Genomic DNA, 19,262 nt, shown 5'->3' on the forward strand with positions numbered 1-19,262 from the left:
CCAGAAGGTCCCCACTTCCCCACTGCCTGCTTGGCCCTTGAGCCAGCCAGGCTGCTGCTCTAGAACAGCAGGGGTCACCCGGCTCCTCACTCCACATGCAGCACCACCGGAGGGGCCCCAGGGCCCACTTTCAAGGGGGTCAAGGGGATGCTTGGAGTCTAGAACCCCTGCCACAAAAGATTCATGCAAAACAAAACACACAGGGCTGCCTGTCACTGGGGCTGCCGGCCTGCTGTGCCCCAGGCCAGCAGTCCAGAGACTAGACCCATCAGCCACCAGGCAAATGGGAAACGTGTCACCTGAGCTCCTGGCTGGGGACATCAGAGAGAGGTTCCACAGGAGGTGCAGTTGAGATGGGGCTTGACAACAGCAAGATGCCAAACAGTGGAGGTGGGAATGTCCACAGAGAGGCACCCAAGGCAGGGCAGACCATGTGGGGAAGGCAGTGGATGCTTTCCTTCACCCCCCAGAATTGGCCCACAGCCAAGCAAAGGCTTCTGCGTCGGGCCACAGACAGTTCAGGGCTGCTTTCTGTCCCTTGGTCAGAGAAGCAAGAGATCAGATCTAAGGTCTTCACAGAACTTCTGGGAATCCCTAGGAGTCTCAGGCCAGAGACCAACCTCAGAACCACCCACCACCCTTCCAAGCCAGGTGGGGCCCTGGGCCAGCCCTCTCCAAGCTGTCCTCTTGGACTGGCCAGGATTCTGGCTGGACCTGCAGGAGGGGCAGTCAGATGGGGGATAAAAGGGACGCTTCATTCAGTACCTAGAATGATGAGAGCTTTGAGCCTGCTCTGATCTGGGAAGACATTGCACCACGTCCTGCAAGGATGGATACCAGGATGTTACATGTGGGGGATTGAAGGTCACCAGGAATGCAGCTGGAATCTGCTTGGGGCCCTCGTCCTCCCCAAACCCAGGCAGGGGCTGCCAAGTTTGGGCCTATCCTCTACTCGTCTCCTTATTTGGACCTCCAGGTGATAAGGCTGAGACATAAAGGGGGCTGGGCCTGCGACCATGACACAACCAAGATCACAGCAGCCAGACCACTGCAGAGAGAGAATGGTAGGTGCCCGTTGCTGGCCCTGGGGCTGGGAGAGCAGAGCCGGGGCTGGGAGAGCAGAGCCGGGGCTTCTGTGCCTGCATTGGGCCCAGAGAGGTGGTCTCCAGTGCTAGGAAGAAGACTCTGACCCAGGAGAGCCCAGGAGTGCTCTGGGGCTGTGCATGGGTAGGGAGGGGAGACTTTGGGGAGCTGGGGAGAGGACTGTTCCCCACCTGTGGTGTTGCAGGCCAGCAGGAAGGCAGGGACCCGAGGCAAGGCCGCAGCCACCAAGCAGGCCCAACGTGGTTCTTCCAATGTCTTTTCCATGTTCGAGCAAGCCCAGATCCAGGAATTCAAGGAAGTGAGTGCCCCAACCCCAACAGCCTTGGACTGCACCCTGCACCCCACCCCACATATACACCCCCCTTCTCTGTAGGTCAGTGGTCCTGGCCCCTGACCTTGCTCTTCACACCACTCAGGATTCTCCCTGACCTCCCACCTTCCCTGGGGCTGGGGGCTGCTCCCACCTGAGGGCCCCTCACCTCACAGGCCTTCAGTTGCATCGACCAGAACCGCGATGGCATCATCTGCAAGTCGGACCTGAGGGAGACCTACTCCCAGCTCGGTTCGTGCACCCACCTCCCCCGCCCAGCCTGCCACTGCTCACTCAGGAACCCTGTTCAGAGCTGTGGGGCCACCCCCTTCCTCCACCCTCCCCTTCTCCTTGCACCTCCCTCCCCTTCTCGTCACACCTTCCTTCCCCCTCACTTCCCCACCCCCAGCTGCCTCTGCCTCTGCACCCACTGGGACTAGGAAGGAGGCGAGGGCAGCCTGGGCCCTTCTCGGGGACACCCAGGGTCCTTGTGTGCATCTCATGCCCACCCCCACCAGGCAAGTTGAGTGTCCCAGACGAGGAGCTGGATGCCATGCTGCAGGAGGGGAAGGGCCCCATCAACTTCACTGTCTTCCTCACCCTCTTCGGGGAGAAGCTCAACGGTGAGCCTGGGCAGAGTGGGGCTCCCTTGCCAGGCAGTGAGCCTGGACTCCACCTGGACTCCACATGAGCCCCACATGAACCCATGCAAATCCCACATGAACCCCCAATGAATCTACATGAACCCCCAATGAATCTACATGAACCCCACCTGAACCCCGGCTGAACCTGCCTAAAACCCACCTAAACCCTACCTGAACCTCACCCGAACCTCGCCTGGACCCCACCTGACCATGGCCCACCCAGAGAGTGTGGGGCCCCCCTCCCATCCTCTGCCCCAGCATCCTGTGGGCACTGGCCACCCCAGTGCTGACTTACAGTCAGGAAATGTGCTTTCAGCTTCCACTCCCAAATCCCAGATCCCAAATCCCAATCTCCCAGCCGGGCCCACCTGCCTCAGGAGGACAGCCCCTCTGAGCCCCAGGAACACTTTATATTGGGGATTGCCCCCCACCTCTTCTGGGGCATGGAGGGCTCCCCATGTGCCCTGGGCCCCCACCAGGTTGGGGCCTGGGAGGCCGGGGACATGGGTGCTCACCTGGTTGCCTCTGCCTCCCAGGGACAGACCCCGAGGAAGCCATCCTGAGCGCCTTCCGCATGTTTGACCCCAGTGGCCAAGGGGTGGTGAACAAGGATGAGTAAGTGTGAGCCACCAGGCGAGGTGCTGTGCTGTCCCTCGTTGAGGGCCGCCTGTGCCCCATGGCCTTCGCTGCTGTCTGGGGGGCAGCCAGCCCTCCCCTGGGCCATGGGAGCCTCCAGCCCATCCCCCACTCATGCCCTCCCCTTTGCCCCCAGGTTCAAGCAGCTTCTCCTGACCCAGGCAGACAAGTTCTCTCCAGCCGAGGTGAGGCTTCCCAGCCCCCTCAGTGCCTGTCCCCGCACCTTCCCGGGGCCTCACGGGGCAGGCAGGGCACTGGGGAGGCTTCGGGAGCCCACTGCCGTGCAGGGCTCAGGGCCCAGCCCCAGCGTGGCAAGTGCCAAGAGGGTTATTTGGGCCATTCTGAGACCTGGAGGGTGAAGACTCGGAATGAGGAGAAAGGGAGGGTGCACCAGGCAGTGGCTGTGTCTGAGGACCTGGGGTGAGAGCACAGTGGGGAGGCTTCATGCACAGGGTAGGTCTGTCCCTGTGGCCCCCATTTGGGCCATTACCCCAGAGTTCTGGGTTTAGTATTGAAGCAACTAAAGCCTGAAGCACGGCCCCAGGGGGTAGAGCGAGGGGTCACCGGTCCCCCTCGGGTCACAGCTCTGCTGGGCTGCCTCTCGCTGGTGCCTCCCCAGGTGGAGCAGATGTTCGCCCTGACACCCATGGACCTGGCAGGGAACATCGACTACAAGTCCCTGTGCTACATCATAACCCATGGAGACGAGAAGGAGGAATGAGGGGCAGGTGCTGGGCACGGGGGGCTCGGGCACCTCAATAAACTCTGTTGCGGAATCAGAACTGCAGTGGTGGCTTGTCTGTAACAGATGGGGCAGGGACCAGCCAGGGGGATCTCAGGGGCCCTGCACAGGCATTGCTGAGATAATAACTACCACACTTCTGGGGAGGTGGCCCCCCACCAAGTCACCACGACTCACCCCACACTGCCAAGTGAAGTATGAACTATGATCATGCCCACTGTACAGATGAGGACACTGAGGCCCAGAGAGGGCGAGCCACACCTCTGGGAGAGGAAACGGCCAGATTTACACCCGCCTCCACCAGGCCCAGGAATGAGCCCCAAGGTGGGCACTGCCTGCTCCTCGTGGCTGTGCAGAGAAGAGGCTGCTATCTGGGCACTCAGCCAACTCTCTGCCCTACAGCCCAACTGGGGGTGGCAGCCCTGGGATCTCCCAATTGCACATCCTCCCCTGGGCCCCTGCCCACTCCCCCTCCCAGCATACCAGCAATGGTTTGCTGGGCCCTGTGTGAATGGCACGGAGGAACCCATTTGAAAATAGAAGCGAACTTCTCAGAAATGCAGCTAGGCACTCTGACATGACTGGAAATGGGCACCGAAGGAGGGGTCAGAGCGCATGCAACTTTTCAAAGGAAATTTTTAGAAACTGGCCTCATGCCTCGCAAGTCCCTCACGCACAGTGAGGACTTCTCGAGAGAGAATTGTTAGCAGCCCCATCCCCACCTCATATGCAGAAACTGGGCACTGGAGGAGAGGGGGATCCCCATCATAGGTAGCAGAGGGGCAACAGGGGACCTCCAAAGTACCTGAGAGAGAGAGACAGAGAGAGAGAGAGACAGAGAGAGACGGAGAAAGAGAGAGACAGAGAGAAAGGGAGAGAGAGAGGCAATGACAGCTCCAACAGCAACCAGACTCAGCGTGTGCAAAATCTCCCTCCAGCAGGAGCAGCCCAGTGAGAGCTCCCTGCCCCACTCCTGCCCCCCCCCCAAGCCCTGCTGCAATCCTGCAGCCAGGGAGGTGGGAAGAGGAGAGCAAGAAAGGAGCCACTAATCACATTCCCTTCCTGAAGGCCCCAAGAGGAAAGTGTTTTCACCTGGAGAAGTGTTCAGTTTTGATTTTTATCTGGGACTTGACTATTTTAATTAAGTTGAGATTTGAGATTTAAAGTAATCATAGCATTTTCTATCGCTAACAAGTGATCACAAAAGCCATGGAACTGTCTCAGTTTCCACCCCGGGTGCAGGCCTTGAAGGGGCAAGCCCACTGAGCAGGCTTGAAGGGGCAGCAGGTGAACGCAGTCAGGTAGCTGTTGGGCTTCTGTCAGACATGCGTCTGCTGGTTCAACAAACTGATTTCATAAAGTAAGGCATAATTTTATAATCCAAGCTTCCACAAGGAAAAATTGTGAAAGACTCTAAAATGGACCACAAAGATCATAGGTGTCTTGTTTTCTGATTCGCTGGGGTCTTTGAGCTATTTCGCAACTCTGTAAATTGTAGATAACTGATAGCAAGCCATGATTCTCATCCGCAGACACGCAGATAGACGTCCAGTGGAAATACAACTGACCTTTCCTTCTCCTCTGTGGACGAAGCCAACTCTGCGTCTACTAAGCAAATTTATCTCAGCACTTCTGTCTGCACATGCGTCTGCTCTTTGAAGTCTCCTCTGAACCAGTTGTAACGTCTTACCGGTTCACTCATGATTAAGGAATAAATAAAATCTTTGGCAGGTGTTCATTTTATTTTGTATGTGAGTCATGATTTTGCTTTGAACAAAGTATCCTTTCACACTCCTGGTGTGATTATCTGATAAGGTCAGTCCCTTCTGCACCAAAAATGCCTGTATGAGTGTGAGTTTGGAGTAAACTCAGGACAGTGTGTGTCTGAGTGTGTGTGTGTGGGGGGGGGGGGGGAGGAAGAGGTGGAGAGGGAGAGAGGTGAAAGAGAGAGACAGAAGGATAGAGAGAGACGGGGACAGATGCAGGACATGAATTTGGCCTGTGCTGCCCGATGAGGCAGCCACTGGCCACCCCTCAGCCACTGAACACTTGAAACGTGGCGAGTGTGAATTGGGATGTGCTGCAAGCATGAAACACACACCATATTTTGAAGATTTAGTACAAAAAGGAATGCAAAATATCCCATTCATAACTTTTATATTGATTATGTGTTGCAATGATAATATTTTGGGTGTATTAGGTTAAATTTCAAAAATTACTAAAATCAATTTACCTATTTCTTTTTACCTCTCTAATGTGCCTACTAGAAAATTTTGAATTGCATACATGGCTCACATTTCTGGCTTTCATTTCTACTGGACAGCGCTGAGGCAGACTGTTGAATGTGTTTGTTTAAGCCTGTAGTTTTGGGGAAGCTTCGAGATGGTTCCTGGATTCAAACACGCCAGCACTCTCTGCAGACAGTGCTTCCAGCAGGCACCAGTGGTTTTGGGTGGAGCTGCCGCTGAGTGTTCTGGCAGTATAGGCAGAAGGGGGAAAAGGCTGTTTCCAGAGAGCAGACTCAGTAGGTAAGAGTGTGGTGTTGTCAAGGTCAAGGGTTCAGAACGCTGTACTGGGCCATCAAAAAAAAAAAAAAAAAAAAAAACTGAAAAAATTGGAAAACACCAACTGAAAAAAGAGAGAGAGAGAAAGCAGAGATCATGCAAATTCATGTTCAGAGGCCAGATTTTTTCCTCGGGTGAAACCTTGGTAAACACCTGAGGATGTCGGAGGGAAGGTGGTGTGAGGTGGCCATGGCTAGGGAGAGCCCTGGGAGGGGCCAGGCCAGATCTATGTGGTCCACCTGCTGAAAGGGGAGCTACTCCCCGGAGGGCGGATGCCCCTGGCCAGGCCCACAAGCCACTCCTGTGAGCCGTGAGCCCTGCATGGTCCAGGCCTGGGTCCTACCTGCCATTGCCAGGATTCAGCTCCCAGTTGGAAAACAGACACAAGAAAAACAGACACAGGACCCGAGGGGCCCACAAGCCTTGGACTGCGCCTGAGCTCTGTGTGACTCAGGGACAGGCTTCTTGCACATTCCCAGCACCCGCTACACTGTGTCATGCGGATCCTCAAGGGGAGCCTCATCAGGAGGCTGCATGCAAACCCGCCCCCTCCCATCCTTCCTGTTTTTCTAGAAGCCTCAGAAGCCTGAGCACACCCCCCTCCAGGCCAAGGCGCTTGCTCCAGATGTCCCAGAGCTCCTAGTCCTCAGGGTCCCTTCCCCAAAGCCCACCCTTGGATCTGTGCCTGGGCTTGAGCCCCCCGCTGTACAGGAGGAAGTCCTTAAGCCTCTTGCCCTCTCTGGGACCATGTGCAGAGCCTCCCCATTTCTCTGGAGGGATTTCCCTCGGCTCCTACCCCTCCACCTCTTCTGCCAGGAGCTCACGTTCAGTTTGACAGTAGAAGCACCGGCCCACCAACCCGACCTTCTCTCCCCCGTCCCCACCCCAACACCCCTGCTGACCCAGATGCCAAAGGCCTCGGGAGCCTCTTGCCTACAGTGTGGCCCCTCAGCCCCCAGCGCGACAGCTTGTGGGCCTAACCTGGTGCTCTGACTCGAGCTAGGGGAGGGTCCAGCTGTGCTGACCAGGTGCCCTCACCGGCCTTTGAGTGGTCTCAGGCAGAGATGGCCAAAAGGGCAAATACAAATTAAAAGTAAGGGGCTGGCTGGTTAACTCAGTTGGTTAGAGTGCAGTGTTGCAACACCAAGGTCAAGGGTTCGGATCCCCATACCAAAAAAAAAGAGTTTAAGAAAATCAAAAATAAGAAAAAGTTAAATCTCCCTGGTGCAAAAAAAAAAAAAAAATAGACTTTCCTCCAACCCTTTTCTTAGAGCATTTCAGAAAACTTGGGTTTTTTGGCCTCTTTTTACATGAATCTGTTTAAAAGCTAAGTAAGCCTCTTGCCAGTTTTACAATCCAGGAATGTTTCCTTGAGGACATGGGAGCACCATCTAAATGGTAATCACCGAGGGGGGTGACATTGTCATCTCCCAGTGTCCTGGGAAGGTGGAGCCTAGCCTTAGCTGGGCCTGCTCCAGTTGTGAACATACCTCCAGTCTTAAAGGCGTGAGTTTATTTTTTCCTTTGGATAAAGGCAATTAGCAAACCCAGAGGGATCAATCCCCAGAGGGATTTAGGGTGAACGATGTGTGACTGCTGGTGCTGTGGAGTCCTCTTACTGTCACCGTTTCTCTTAACATGGATGGAAGGGGTTGCCCGTGTCTCTGCGGTCTCTCAGCGGGCTGTCGGTCCTGAGCCTCGCAGTCTGTTTAATGCTCTTCAATAATTAAACTGTTTTCTTTCTTGAATACTTTTGTGGAAAGGTTTTCTGGGTTGGCAGGAAATTTTGTTTTTAATTATCTCCCCAACATGGCCTGATGTTGCATTCCTCTCAAGAGCCTCAGTCTTGCCAGGGTAGGGCGTGGGGCTAGTGGCCTCCTCTGGGGACAGCTGGCCCAGCTGGCCAGGTGCACAGCACGGCTGCTCCCACAAGGGTTAGTACTGTGCCTTTAGCCCCAGCCTGGGCCCCAGCCCCTACCCTGCCCCTGCCCCTGCCCCCCACCCTCCCTCTCTGCACATTCTTTCTTTAGTTGAGTTAACCCCACTGAAATGTTAAAGACAGCCTCTTAAATTCCTGCCCTGGCATGAGAAATATGTGACCGCATGTGAAATATGTGACCCTCTTGCTTCTCCAGCTGGTGTGGGCTGTTCTGCAGTTTCGCCGTCAGTGCCTGATGGGCGCCGGTTGCCCTGTAAGCTACCTCGCCCACCCTCCAGCCCAGACCTTCCCCCGCAGGCTGAGAGACCCCAGCCTGGCCCCTGACTGCCCTGCATTTTGATTTTAATTCCTAAGCATGCCGGAGGGTCCAGTAGAGTTGGAGAGACAGTAAGGAACAGGTAGGCCTACCCACACATACCTCTTCCTTTGCACCAAAACTTCTAGACTCTTCTAGACTGAAAGGCTGGGGTGTGGAGAAGTGAGGGAGGCACAGCTGGGGGTGGGCTTTGGCCAAGGTAGAGGAGTGGGCACAGTCCCCTCAAACCCCACTGTGTACACACGTGACCTTGACCTGTCTGGGGCTCAGTTTCCTCAGCTGTGAAGGAGGGGCTGGCTTGGCTGTTGATGACCCCTGACAGCATCTGCTCTGCTCTGCCAGGTACTCCTCACCAGCACGTGGCAGGCTGCTCATCCCGACCGCAGCCCTCTCACACTCCACAGTAGCTGGGTTTTTAGCTGTGCGCCTGGCCCTAGAATAAAGACTATGCTTCCACCTCCCTTGCTCGCAGGTGTGACCAGGTGTGGTGGCAGTTTTCTCCTTAAGAGAGAGGTGTGCACACCTCCCTCCCACCTGCCGCCTGGCCCATGGCTGGCCCACAGCTCCCTTGGGCTGTGGACATGAGGGCCACAGCCACAGGATGTAGGGCTGACACGGGAGATCACACATCTCCTCACCCTCGTGTCCACGTCCTACAGGAAGAGAACAAGTGCCACCTGAGGGCAGCCGCTGTCGTTGGAGCCTTTATAGTTACAACAGAACCTAATTCTAACTAGCACAGTGTGACTATTATCCCCACGTCCCAACAGGGAAACTGGGGCACCACGTGCTTAAGCAACCTGTCCAAGGTTACACACAGCCCAGAGGTGGCAGAGCTGGGTTTGACCGTGCTGTTGGTCTTTGCATAGATGGATCCCAGAACAGAACCCAGGCAGGTCTGGAGCTCCCTCTCCAGGGGAATGAAGTGCGGCACACAGCCTGGGAGACCCCGCAGGTGAGCTGTGTCCTTGCACCTGGAAGTTTCCATGTTTCACACTTATCCGGGGGCTTCACATGAAGATGTCTGAATTGCACAGCCTCTTGGCAGCACCCACCCTCTCCGCCTCTTCTTCTGAGGTCAGCCCAGAGCGAGCTCTCCACAACGCTGACCTTACTTCAGAACCACCGGGCACATCCACAGGGTGGGGGCTGTGTGGCACTGGGTTAAAGTGCAGAGGACCTGTGGGTGGACTGGTCTCCCAGGCAGTCTCATCCTCCCCAGGTGGCAGAGGCCCTGGAAGCCACAGCCCTGTGTGCACACCACCAGGGGGTCATCACATGACAGTTAAAGAGCTCAGCGTATCACCTAGCGCAAAGCTGTGCCCGTCAAGGGGCTGAGGTGTTCACCCACCATATGCAAGCTGAGCTCACTCTCTTGGATCCCCAAGGCACCATGCTGAGGCAAAGCCCAAGATCAAGATCACTTGGAGAGAGAGACCTGGCCCCTGGCCCTCCCATCTGAGGCTGAACATTTGGGAATGAGACGCCAATGGACCCTCCAGCCCAGCCAAATGGCCATGCCCAAGCTCGGGCAGAAGAGACAAGCTGCCTGATCAACCCACACGCCGTGAGAAGTGAGAACCACGTGGTGTTTCTGAGCTGGCCAGATTTGGCGTGGTTTGTCTTGCAGCAGTAGATAAGTGGCACATCATCTCGGCCTGAATCCTGATGAAGACAAGCAAAGCACTGACAAAGGTTTAAGACTAACCAAAGGTCAGATGCTTTTCTTCATTTTAACCTTTAGTCACAAGAAACAGAGGCTCACCCCACTGGCTCACCTCTTACTGTAGCCCAGGCACCTGCAGGTCTCTGGTTAGAGTTACCTGGGACCAGCCCCCCGAGAGCAGGGAAGGTGCTGAGGTCAAGCAAGCTCAGTCCAGAAGGTGCTGGAACAGCTCTGGCCACACTGTTGAGGCTGCAGCCCTCCCAAGAGCCTCCCTACCCTGAAGTGACCCCACCCCCCTTCTGGGCCTTCTGGTCCCTCTGGCCCCTTGTTCCCCAGCCCCTCCCCACCTCTGTGGCTTCAGGCCTCAGTCCAGGGGTCACCTCCTCCAGGAAGCCACTCCAGACTCAAGTCAGGGCAATGTTCCTCCCAGGGCTCAGATGGCCCACCCTGCTCAGCCCTATGCTATGGCTTCCCGTGAGCAATGTGAGGGCAGGAAACGTGCTTGTCACCTCTTCCTCGGCACAGAGCAAGTGTTCTATGAATGAGTGAAGTGACATTGTGAATCTCCAGACCTGTGGAGGCTGAGGACCTGGCGTCTTTATAGACTCTGTGGGTCCCTCGAGTTTGCCACTCGTGGCAGTTTATTCCCAGAGGTTTCTCTCTGGGTCGCAAAGTGTGCTCCGCTGAAGGTGGTTGACAGGAGACCTGTCCTACCAGCCTGAGACAGTGCATGGAGGTGGCAGCTGCAGTAGGAAGGAGCTCGTCTGATGCCTGTTGTCTGCTGCCTGTGCATGCATGTGTGTGCATGTATGCGCATGCGTGTGCACGTGTGTGCATTGTGGGGGGAGTGTGCGTGTGTGTGCGTGTGCGTATGCATGTATGCCCTGTGTGTGTGTGCATGTGTGTGTACACTTGAGTGCATGTGTGTGCGTCCTGTGGTGGGTGGGTGTGGATGTGTGTGTGAGTGTGCGTGTGTGTGTGTGCATGCTTTAGTGCATGTGTGTGCGTCCTGTGGTGGGTGGCTGTGGATGTGTGTGTGAGTGTGCGTGTGTGTGTGTGCATGTGTGTGCACGTACACACAGTGCATGTGGAGAAGAGAGACCCATCTTGCTGGCTTCTCTCCTGGCTGTCCTCTTCACATCCCCACCCCCACTGTCCACACACTCTACCCTTAGCTGCCCCTTGCCTCCAGGACTCATTGTCCTGTCTCCACCACCCCAGGTGTTTAGAACATTTGCCAACTTAGTCCTGTCGCTCCCAGGATGTGCTGCTGATGTGCAGAGCCACATGGCTCCAAAATAGAACCTTATCTCCCCTGCCTGCCCCTTTGCCGTCAGAAACACCTCCTCCATCCTTCTCACAGGACCCTCTGAACTCTCTGCCTCCTCCTGCACCTCCACCCTCCAAGCGCTGCCCTAGGCTGGCCACGGCATCCTGGCCAGCTCTGTGCGACTCTCCACAAGGGACGGCCTGCTCTGAGCCACCTGAGCTCCCCACCAGGGCCCCACCTACAGCCCCCTGCTGAGAACTCAGCTGTAGGGATGGGCAGTGGCAATCCATGGGAGATGGGCCCCTACCTCGGGACAGGAGTGGGTGGCCACATGGTCAAGTGAGCTCATTGGAGTCTCTCTCCAGAGAAAAGCCTAGGCTGGACTGAGCAGAGGGATGGCCATCATTCCAGAGGGACACGGAGCAGCAGCAGCAGGTCTGTGGGAGAAAAGGGGCAGGAGAGTGGGAGAAGAGAGGCACAGGCCCTGAGGCCAAGGAAGGGACAGGAAAGGGGCCACCCTGCCCTTGGGCTCCACAGGGCTGTATCCCTATAATGATGCCCACCTTTTGTTGGAGCTGGTTTCTGCCTTCGGCCTAGCTCTGGGGACCAGACCCTCCTTGCTGCCTGGCCTGGCCCTTCTGGCATGTGCCCAGGTCCCAGCCTCTCAATCAGCCCCACCTAGTTCTCATCTATGTCACCTCCAAGTAACTGTCCACACACACAATCCAGCTGCCACCCTGGACTGGCCCCGGGGATCTGCAGCTGTCTGCTTCCATCCTCTGTCAACAGTACCTTGAAGTGGACCTTGAACTTGTCAATGGTGCCTTGAAGGGGTCATTTAACCAGCCCAGCATCTGTCCCCTTCCCAACAGCACTGAGTCCTGTGGGGAGGTCTTTCTCTCAGAGTCTGTATGGGTTGTGTGGGAGGGTCCTGGTAATCACCCCTGCAGAGGAGTGGGAACCCAGACCCTCAGCAGCACACAGGCAGTAGTCTCTCAAGCCACGCCCAGTGGGCTGGACCACGTCTCCCAGATTCTGTTTCAAGACCTCATAAATCCAAGGGTAGAGGGAACGCAGGCATGTCCCTCCCAGGACTAGTATCCACATGAGAGAATCCCAGAGAGGAGGGGATTGCTGTGCTGCCAGCTTCCTGGCTCTGCTCCCAAACCGGGTCCTCCAACCCCCCACCACTTCTGCATGTCCCTGATATCCAACTAATCGACTGCCTCTCATTTACGTTGCCCACAACCAAAGAATACACCTGCCCTGAACCCACTACTCAACTGTAGCTGGGTCTTCCCAAGGTCAGGGCCCAGCTGTCATTTCCAGCCTCAGTCTCAAACAGTGTACTACGCCCCACAGTGCGAGGATGGCACCACTTCGATCTTTTGCCCACTGCGTCCTGAGCCATGTTTTTCATAGTCAAAGAATAAACTCAACATCTTGAGGCTCAGAGCACTCACCTCACCCACCGGGATCTCCCTCTGTGAACCCTCACTCCCCGAGCTCATTAGACCTGGTCCACTCCTTCACCCCTTTGCTCAGGCCTCTCCCCTGCCCTGGTCTGCTCCACCTATGGCCTCCTGGACTGCCCACCCTGGGTGGTGTGGCCTGAATACATCCATTTGGCCCAGCCAGTTTGAACGAGCCTATCTCATCCCATGGCCTGGCCTGTCATTTCTGTGATACTCTTAGCTCTTTGGGGAAACCAAGGGCCATCTAGTCTGCCTCTTGGCTCATACTTCAAACCATAAATGGACAATGAATATTTAGAGATTGCTATGATTTGAATGTTTGTCCCCTCCAAAACTCACATTGTTGTAGTAAGCAGGACTGAAGCCATGTTAGGACCTAAAACCACCTGGGCTGCATGCAGGGGAAGGGGCGGAATTTAAAAAGGACAGTATTTTTCTCTCTACTCTTTCTTCCCGCACCTTGACATTTTATCTTGCTCGCTAAATAGGAAAACAAGGCTGAGAAGCTAGCAGTACTCTGCAAAGCTAACAGTTCTTTCCCTGAGACTTGTAGAGCTTTGAGAAATGATCAAGGCCAAATGAGTGGAAGCTGATCTTGGGCAGCAGCCAAATCAACCAAAGCTCTGCAAAGTGAAACTGCACAAAAGACTTTGCAGAAGAGTTGATTCTACTCCAGAGCAAATCAAAATCTTACAGGGTCCTGAGATAACAGCAAAGATGAAAGCAGGAACCAGATGAGGCCTTGGCGAGACCTTATACCTGACTCACAGACATGGACTCCTCATAGCTCAAGTCTCCTTCTCTCCTGCTTTTCACCTCCCACATTCCATTCCCTCAGCAACCCCCCCTTTAAAAATCCCTCAGTATATCTGAGTCTTTGAGGTAGAATAGCCTACCATCTCCTTCAGCTGAACATATCTGCTTTTCTAAACACCAACCATTTGACTTCTGAGTCTTTTTTAATTTCCTTCTCAAGGGGGTGGGCAGCTGGACCTGAGTTCAGTGACATTGAAACTCAATCACCAAATAGTAGTGAGAGGGTGGGAAATCTGACTATCGTATTTGAAAGGTGGGGTCTTTAAGAGGTGATTGGGTCACGAGAGCTATGCTGTCATAAATGGATTAATCCATTCATGGATTAATGGGGGAATGGGTAAATGGATTATGGGTTATCATGGGAGTGTAACTGGTGGCATTATAAGAAGAGGAAAAGAGACCTGAGCTAGCACACACTTGCCCTCCCACCATGTGATGACCTGAACCACCTTGGGGCTCTACATAGAGTTCTCACCAGTAATAAGAGCCTTGCCAGACATATTGCTTCAACCTTGGACTTCCCACCCCCCAAAACTATAAGAAATAAATCGCTTTCCTTTATAAATCACCCAGTTCCAGGTATTTTGTTGTAAGCAACAGAAAAGACTGAGACAGAGGTATTTGTGATAACTTTTTTCCATTTCACACTAATTTACAAATTTATCATTAGGACTATAGAAGAAGCAACTTTCAGAAACTCAAGCATCATTGTCCTAATATTCAAGGCCAAGGGTTTGGATCCCCTTACCAGCCAGGCAAGAAAGAAAGAAAAGAAAGAAAGAAAAGAAAGAAAGAAAAGAAAGAAAGAAAAGAAAGAAAGAAAGAAAGAAAGAAAGAAAGAAAGAAAGAAAGAAAGAAAGAAAGAAAGAAAGAAAGAAAGAAAGAAAGAAAGAAAGAAAGAAAGAAAGAAAGAAAGAAAGAAAGAAAGAAAGGAAAGAAAGAAAGAAAGAAAGAAATTCAATCTTTCCCTTATAGGAAATTTAAAATATTCATACAGTGTTGAGATATTTATTGTCTTTGCCTGTTTGACTTCTGCAATGTCTGTTTACACTGTGGAGTCCTAAGGTACGAAGGAGGGAATGTGAGAAGAGGGGTCATAGTCTTATTTACAGAAAACAGGATATAGTCTAGTTAATCAAGGCAAAGAGAGATTTATTAAAGGACATCAGGGAACTGTCAAATTCTCTGGGATTCCAGAGACATGGGGTTTGCTACTACACAACCAGGGACAACACATCCAGGAGAAACACAAGAGTCCTATGGACTGTTGACCAAAAACAGCAGTGCCACTGCCTGCTGCCACTCACATGCTTCTGACTGGATGTCAGGACTCCTTCACGGCTGCCCCAGAAGACACAGATACCTGAAGAGATTGAATCTGCAGTCAAAAAACTACCCACAGGGGGCTGGCTGGTTAGTTCAGTTGGTTGGACTATGGCCTTATAATACCAAATTCAAGGGTTCAGTTCCCAAGACTGGCCAGCCACCCCCCCAAAATAACTAAAAAACCCCCAAAACAAAAAAACACAATTGGCCACAAATAAAAGCACAGATATACATACCTTTGCCACTGAACACTACCAAACATCCAAAGAAAATTAATACCAATTCCTCACAAACTCTTCCAAAAAGTAGAAGAGGAAAGAATATTTCAAAGCTCATTTTATGTTGCTGATATTACCCTGATACCAAAACCAGACAAAAATATCACAAGAAAACTACCGACAAATATCTCTTATAAAGATGGATGTAAAAATCCTCAAGAAAATATGAGCAAACTGAATCCATGAATTCAGAAACTTATAAAAAGAATTATGCATTATGACCAAGTGGAATATACCCCAGGGATGCAAGGTTGGTTGAACATTCAAAAATCAATTAATGTAACACATCATATCAATACAATAAAAAACAAAATCATATGATCATCTCAAAAGATGCAGAAAAGACATTTGACAAAATCTAACACCCTTTCATGATACTCTCTCTCTCTCTCTCAACCAAGAATAAAAGAAAACTCCCTCAACCTGATAATGGACATCTGCAAAAACCCACAAATAATATAATATTTAATAGTGAAAGACTGGATGCTCTCCCTCTAAAATAAGGAGCAAGACAAGGATGTCTGCTCTTCTCACTTCTATCCAATTTTGTACTTGAGATTCTAGCAAGGGCAATTAGGCAAGAAAATGAAATAAAAGTCACCATATTAGAAAGTAAGAAGTAAAATTATCTGTATTTGCAGGTGACATGATCAGGTATATGAAATTCTAAGGAATCCACTAAAAAACTATCAGAATTAATAAATGACTTCAGCAAAGTTACAGGATACAAGAGCAATACACAAATATCACTTGTATTTCCATATACTTGCAATGAATAATATGAAAATAAAATCTAAAAAACAATATCATTTACAATAGCATCAAAAGAATATAACACTTAGGGGAAAACTTTTTTAAAAAGTGTAAAACTTATACTCTAAAAACTACAACACATTATTAAAAGAAATTTTAAGAGATCTAAATAAATGGGAAAACATCCATGTTCACAGATTGGAAGATCTAACATTAAGATGTCAATACTCCCCAAACTGATCTACAAATTCAAAACAATCCCCATTAGAATCACAGCTGACTTCATTGTTGAAATTTACAAGCTGATTCTAAAATACACATGGAATTGCAAGATACACAGAATCAACAGAACAATCCTGGAAAAGAAGAATAAAGGGAGGACTTACACACTTCCCAACTTCAAAACTTAACAGAAAGTAATGGTTGTCAAGACAGTGTATACTGGCACAAGTATGAACATATAGGTCAATAAACAGAATTGAGAATCCAGAAATAGAATTGAGAATGCCAAAGTAATGAAAAAAAATAGTCTTTTAAACAAACGGTGCTGGGACTACTGGATTACCACATGTAAAAGAATAAAGTTTGATCCTTACCTCACGCCATATATAAAATTAATCCTGAATGGATTAAAGATCTAGTGTAAAAGCAAAAACTATATATCTTGTAAAAGAAAAACCCACAAGGGTCAATCTTCATGTCCTTGGATTTGGCAAAGGATTTGTAGATATGACACCAAAAACACAAGGAACAAAAGAAAAAAATAAATAAATTGGAATTCATCAAATTGTAAAACTTTTGTGCTTCAAAGGACACCACTAAGAAAGTGAAAACACAAACCAAAGAATGATAAAATATTTGTAAGGCATTTATCTAATAAGAGATTTGTAACTAGACTATATAAAGAACTGTTACATATGGGCCGGCCCGTGGCTCACTCGGTAGAGTGCGGTGCTGATAACACCAAGGCCACGGGTTCGGATCCTATATAGGGATGGCCGGTTAGCTCACTGGCTGAGCGTGGTGCTGACAACACCAAGCCAAGGGTTGAGATCCCCTTACCGGTCATCTTTTAAAAAAAAAAAAAAAAAAAATCAGTGTCACCTCAGATTAATTTTTTTTCCTAAAAATATCAGTGAGTGATTGAAGAGTAATGTCGGGGAAGATGGTGGAGCAAGAAGAACCAGGAATCTCTCCCCACCTAGACAATGACTGTACTGGCAGAATCTGTCTGACGCAATATCCCAACTGTATTTTCTTAGATTCTGTATTTGTCTGTTCAGCATCCATTCAGCACAGTGCCAATTATATTAACTATATTTTCTTATTCTTGATGCACTGGCATTGGTGGCCTCATTAACTGAGGAGAGACGGCCTCTCCCAGGGCCAGCCAATTCTTATACATAGCAAAGTGCTCAGCCGGCCAGGAGTGCACCTTTTATATCAAACCAACAAATTCTGAGTCTAAACCCCAATAATTCCTTACCTAACTGTCAACCATGCCAATACTTCCCCTGCCGTAAACCAATCCATGGCCAGGTACCAGGCAACTAAAGACCACCCTATGCTCCAAAGCCTACTGGAATTGTTCAAAAGAACCAGTCCTAAGCTGCTTACTCTGTTCTGCCCTTCCCATAAAAACCCTACTAAAGGCTCTGGCTTCCCCTTGCTCCTGTCTTCTGTCTCCTGATAGACACTGGTGCTTCCCATGCAATCCTGTGTGGCATGTGGTAACCCCTCCCCTGGGAACTGTGAGTATAAAAATCTTTTTCCTTTCAAGCCCCATTCTCTTTTCCTGTGTCTGCACTGAATTTACCACACCACACCCAGAAGCTGTAGTCTTAGAACGGGTAACTATTTTGGAAATCTGTAGTCTATTCCAAGACTTGCAGCTTCCAAGGGAAGATAGATTGCAGTCAATTTTGATCAGTTTCAGTCCTTAGAGCCATGGAGGCTACCCATCCCCAACCCACTCCTGGCAGGCAACTGTCCCAGTGTTCCTAGAGTAGCTTCAGGAGCCAGGGTAGGCAATAAAGAACTTGTCCTCCAAACTTCAAGGATCTGAATTCTGCTCATGGAGGTACAACACAGAGGTGGGTAGCAGTTGTTGCAACCCCTACCATCATTATTTCAAACCCCTCCAGCTTAAGTGGTTGCACGGGATTTAAAAAGCCATCGCCTGTTTTTGTTTTGGTTTTTTCCTTAATTTTTCCTTTTTTTCCATTTTGGGAGCCAGACATTTAAGGATTAGGGCTTTTTTTGTTGCTGTTGTCTGGATTAGGACATTCAAAAGCAACTGCACATACAGGGGAATTTAGAAAGTCTGTGCATATGCCCAAGGAAAGACTGGCTCCGAAAAGACCTCAGAAGACCTTAACCTTTTGCCACAGGCTGACCTCCAGCACAGAAATAGCAGAAAACAATTTTTTAAAAAAACAGCAAACTTGGGCCGGCCCCATGGCTCACTCGGGAGAGTGCGGCGCTGGTAGGGCCGAGGCCGCAGGTTTGGATCCTATATAGGGATGGCCATTGTGCTCACTGGCTGATCGTGGTGCAGACCACACCCTGCCAAGGGTTGCGATCCCCTTACTCGTCAAAAAACAAAACAAAATAAAACAGAAAACTTGTAAGATTCAATTGTCCAGTTTTCAACAAAAAAAAAATCACAAGGCATACAAAGAAACAGGAAAGGAAAAAACAAATCAACAGAAACCACACCAGACAAAGTCAGATGGCTGACTTACTAGTCTTTACTTTAAAACAACTGTCTTGCTGGCTGATTAGCTCAATTGGTTACAACAGGGTGCTGATAACACCAAGGTCCAGGGTTGATCCCTGTACTGGCCAGCTGCCAAAAAAATTAAAAATTCAAAAAATTAAAACAACTGTCTTAGACATGCTTGAAGAGCTAAAAGAAGATGTGGACAAAGTCAAGACAATGATGTACAAATAAATGGGAATACAAAAAAGACAGAAAACTTTTTTAGTTTTTTTGTTGTTGTTTTTTTAGGTAAACAAAAAGATTCTGGAGCTGAAAAGTACAATAACTAAAATGAAAGATGCACTATAGGGATTCAAAGGCAGATCTGAGCAGGGAGAAGAAAGAATCAGCAAAGTTGAAGACAGGACAATCAATGGAATTATTAAATTTGAGGAACAGAAAGAAAGAAATTGAAGAGAATAGAGCCTAAGGGACCTATGAGACACCACCAAGCAGACCACATACCCATTGTGGGAATTCCAGAAAGACAAGAGAGTGAATGGGGCAGAGAAATTATTTGAAGAAGTAATGGCTGAAAACTTCCCAAATTTGATGAATGACATGAATATGTCCAAAAAGTTCAATAAACTCCAAGTAGGATCAACTCAAAAAATATCCACACTGAAGCACATTATAATCAAACTACTGAAAGCTAAAGGAAG

General features: G+C 50.4%; 1 protein-coding gene across 1 annotated transcript; it reads left to right on the forward strand.

Moving 5' to 3' along the window:
* The first annotated feature begins 1,294 nt into the window (after positions 1-1,294).
* Positions 1,295-3,415, forward strand: MYL7 (myosin light chain 7). Its single transcript, XM_063087522.1, has 6 exons — positions 1,295-1,402; positions 1,591-1,666; positions 1,933-2,037; positions 2,595-2,673; positions 2,831-2,879; positions 3,314-3,415. Exons 1-6 carry the CDS (start codon positions 1,367-1,369, stop codon positions 3,413-3,415), a joined length of 447 nt encoding a protein of 148 aa, XP_062943592.1. The 5' UTR covers positions 1,295-1,366.
* Positions 3,416-19,262: the final 15,847 nt, after the last annotated feature.

Source organism: Cynocephalus volans, chromosome 2 (genome assembly GCF_027409185.1).
Source record: "Cynocephalus volans isolate mCynVol1 chromosome 2, mCynVol1.pri, whole genome shotgun sequence".
NCBI lineage: Eukaryota > Metazoa > Chordata > Mammalia > Dermoptera > Cynocephalidae > Cynocephalus > Cynocephalus volans.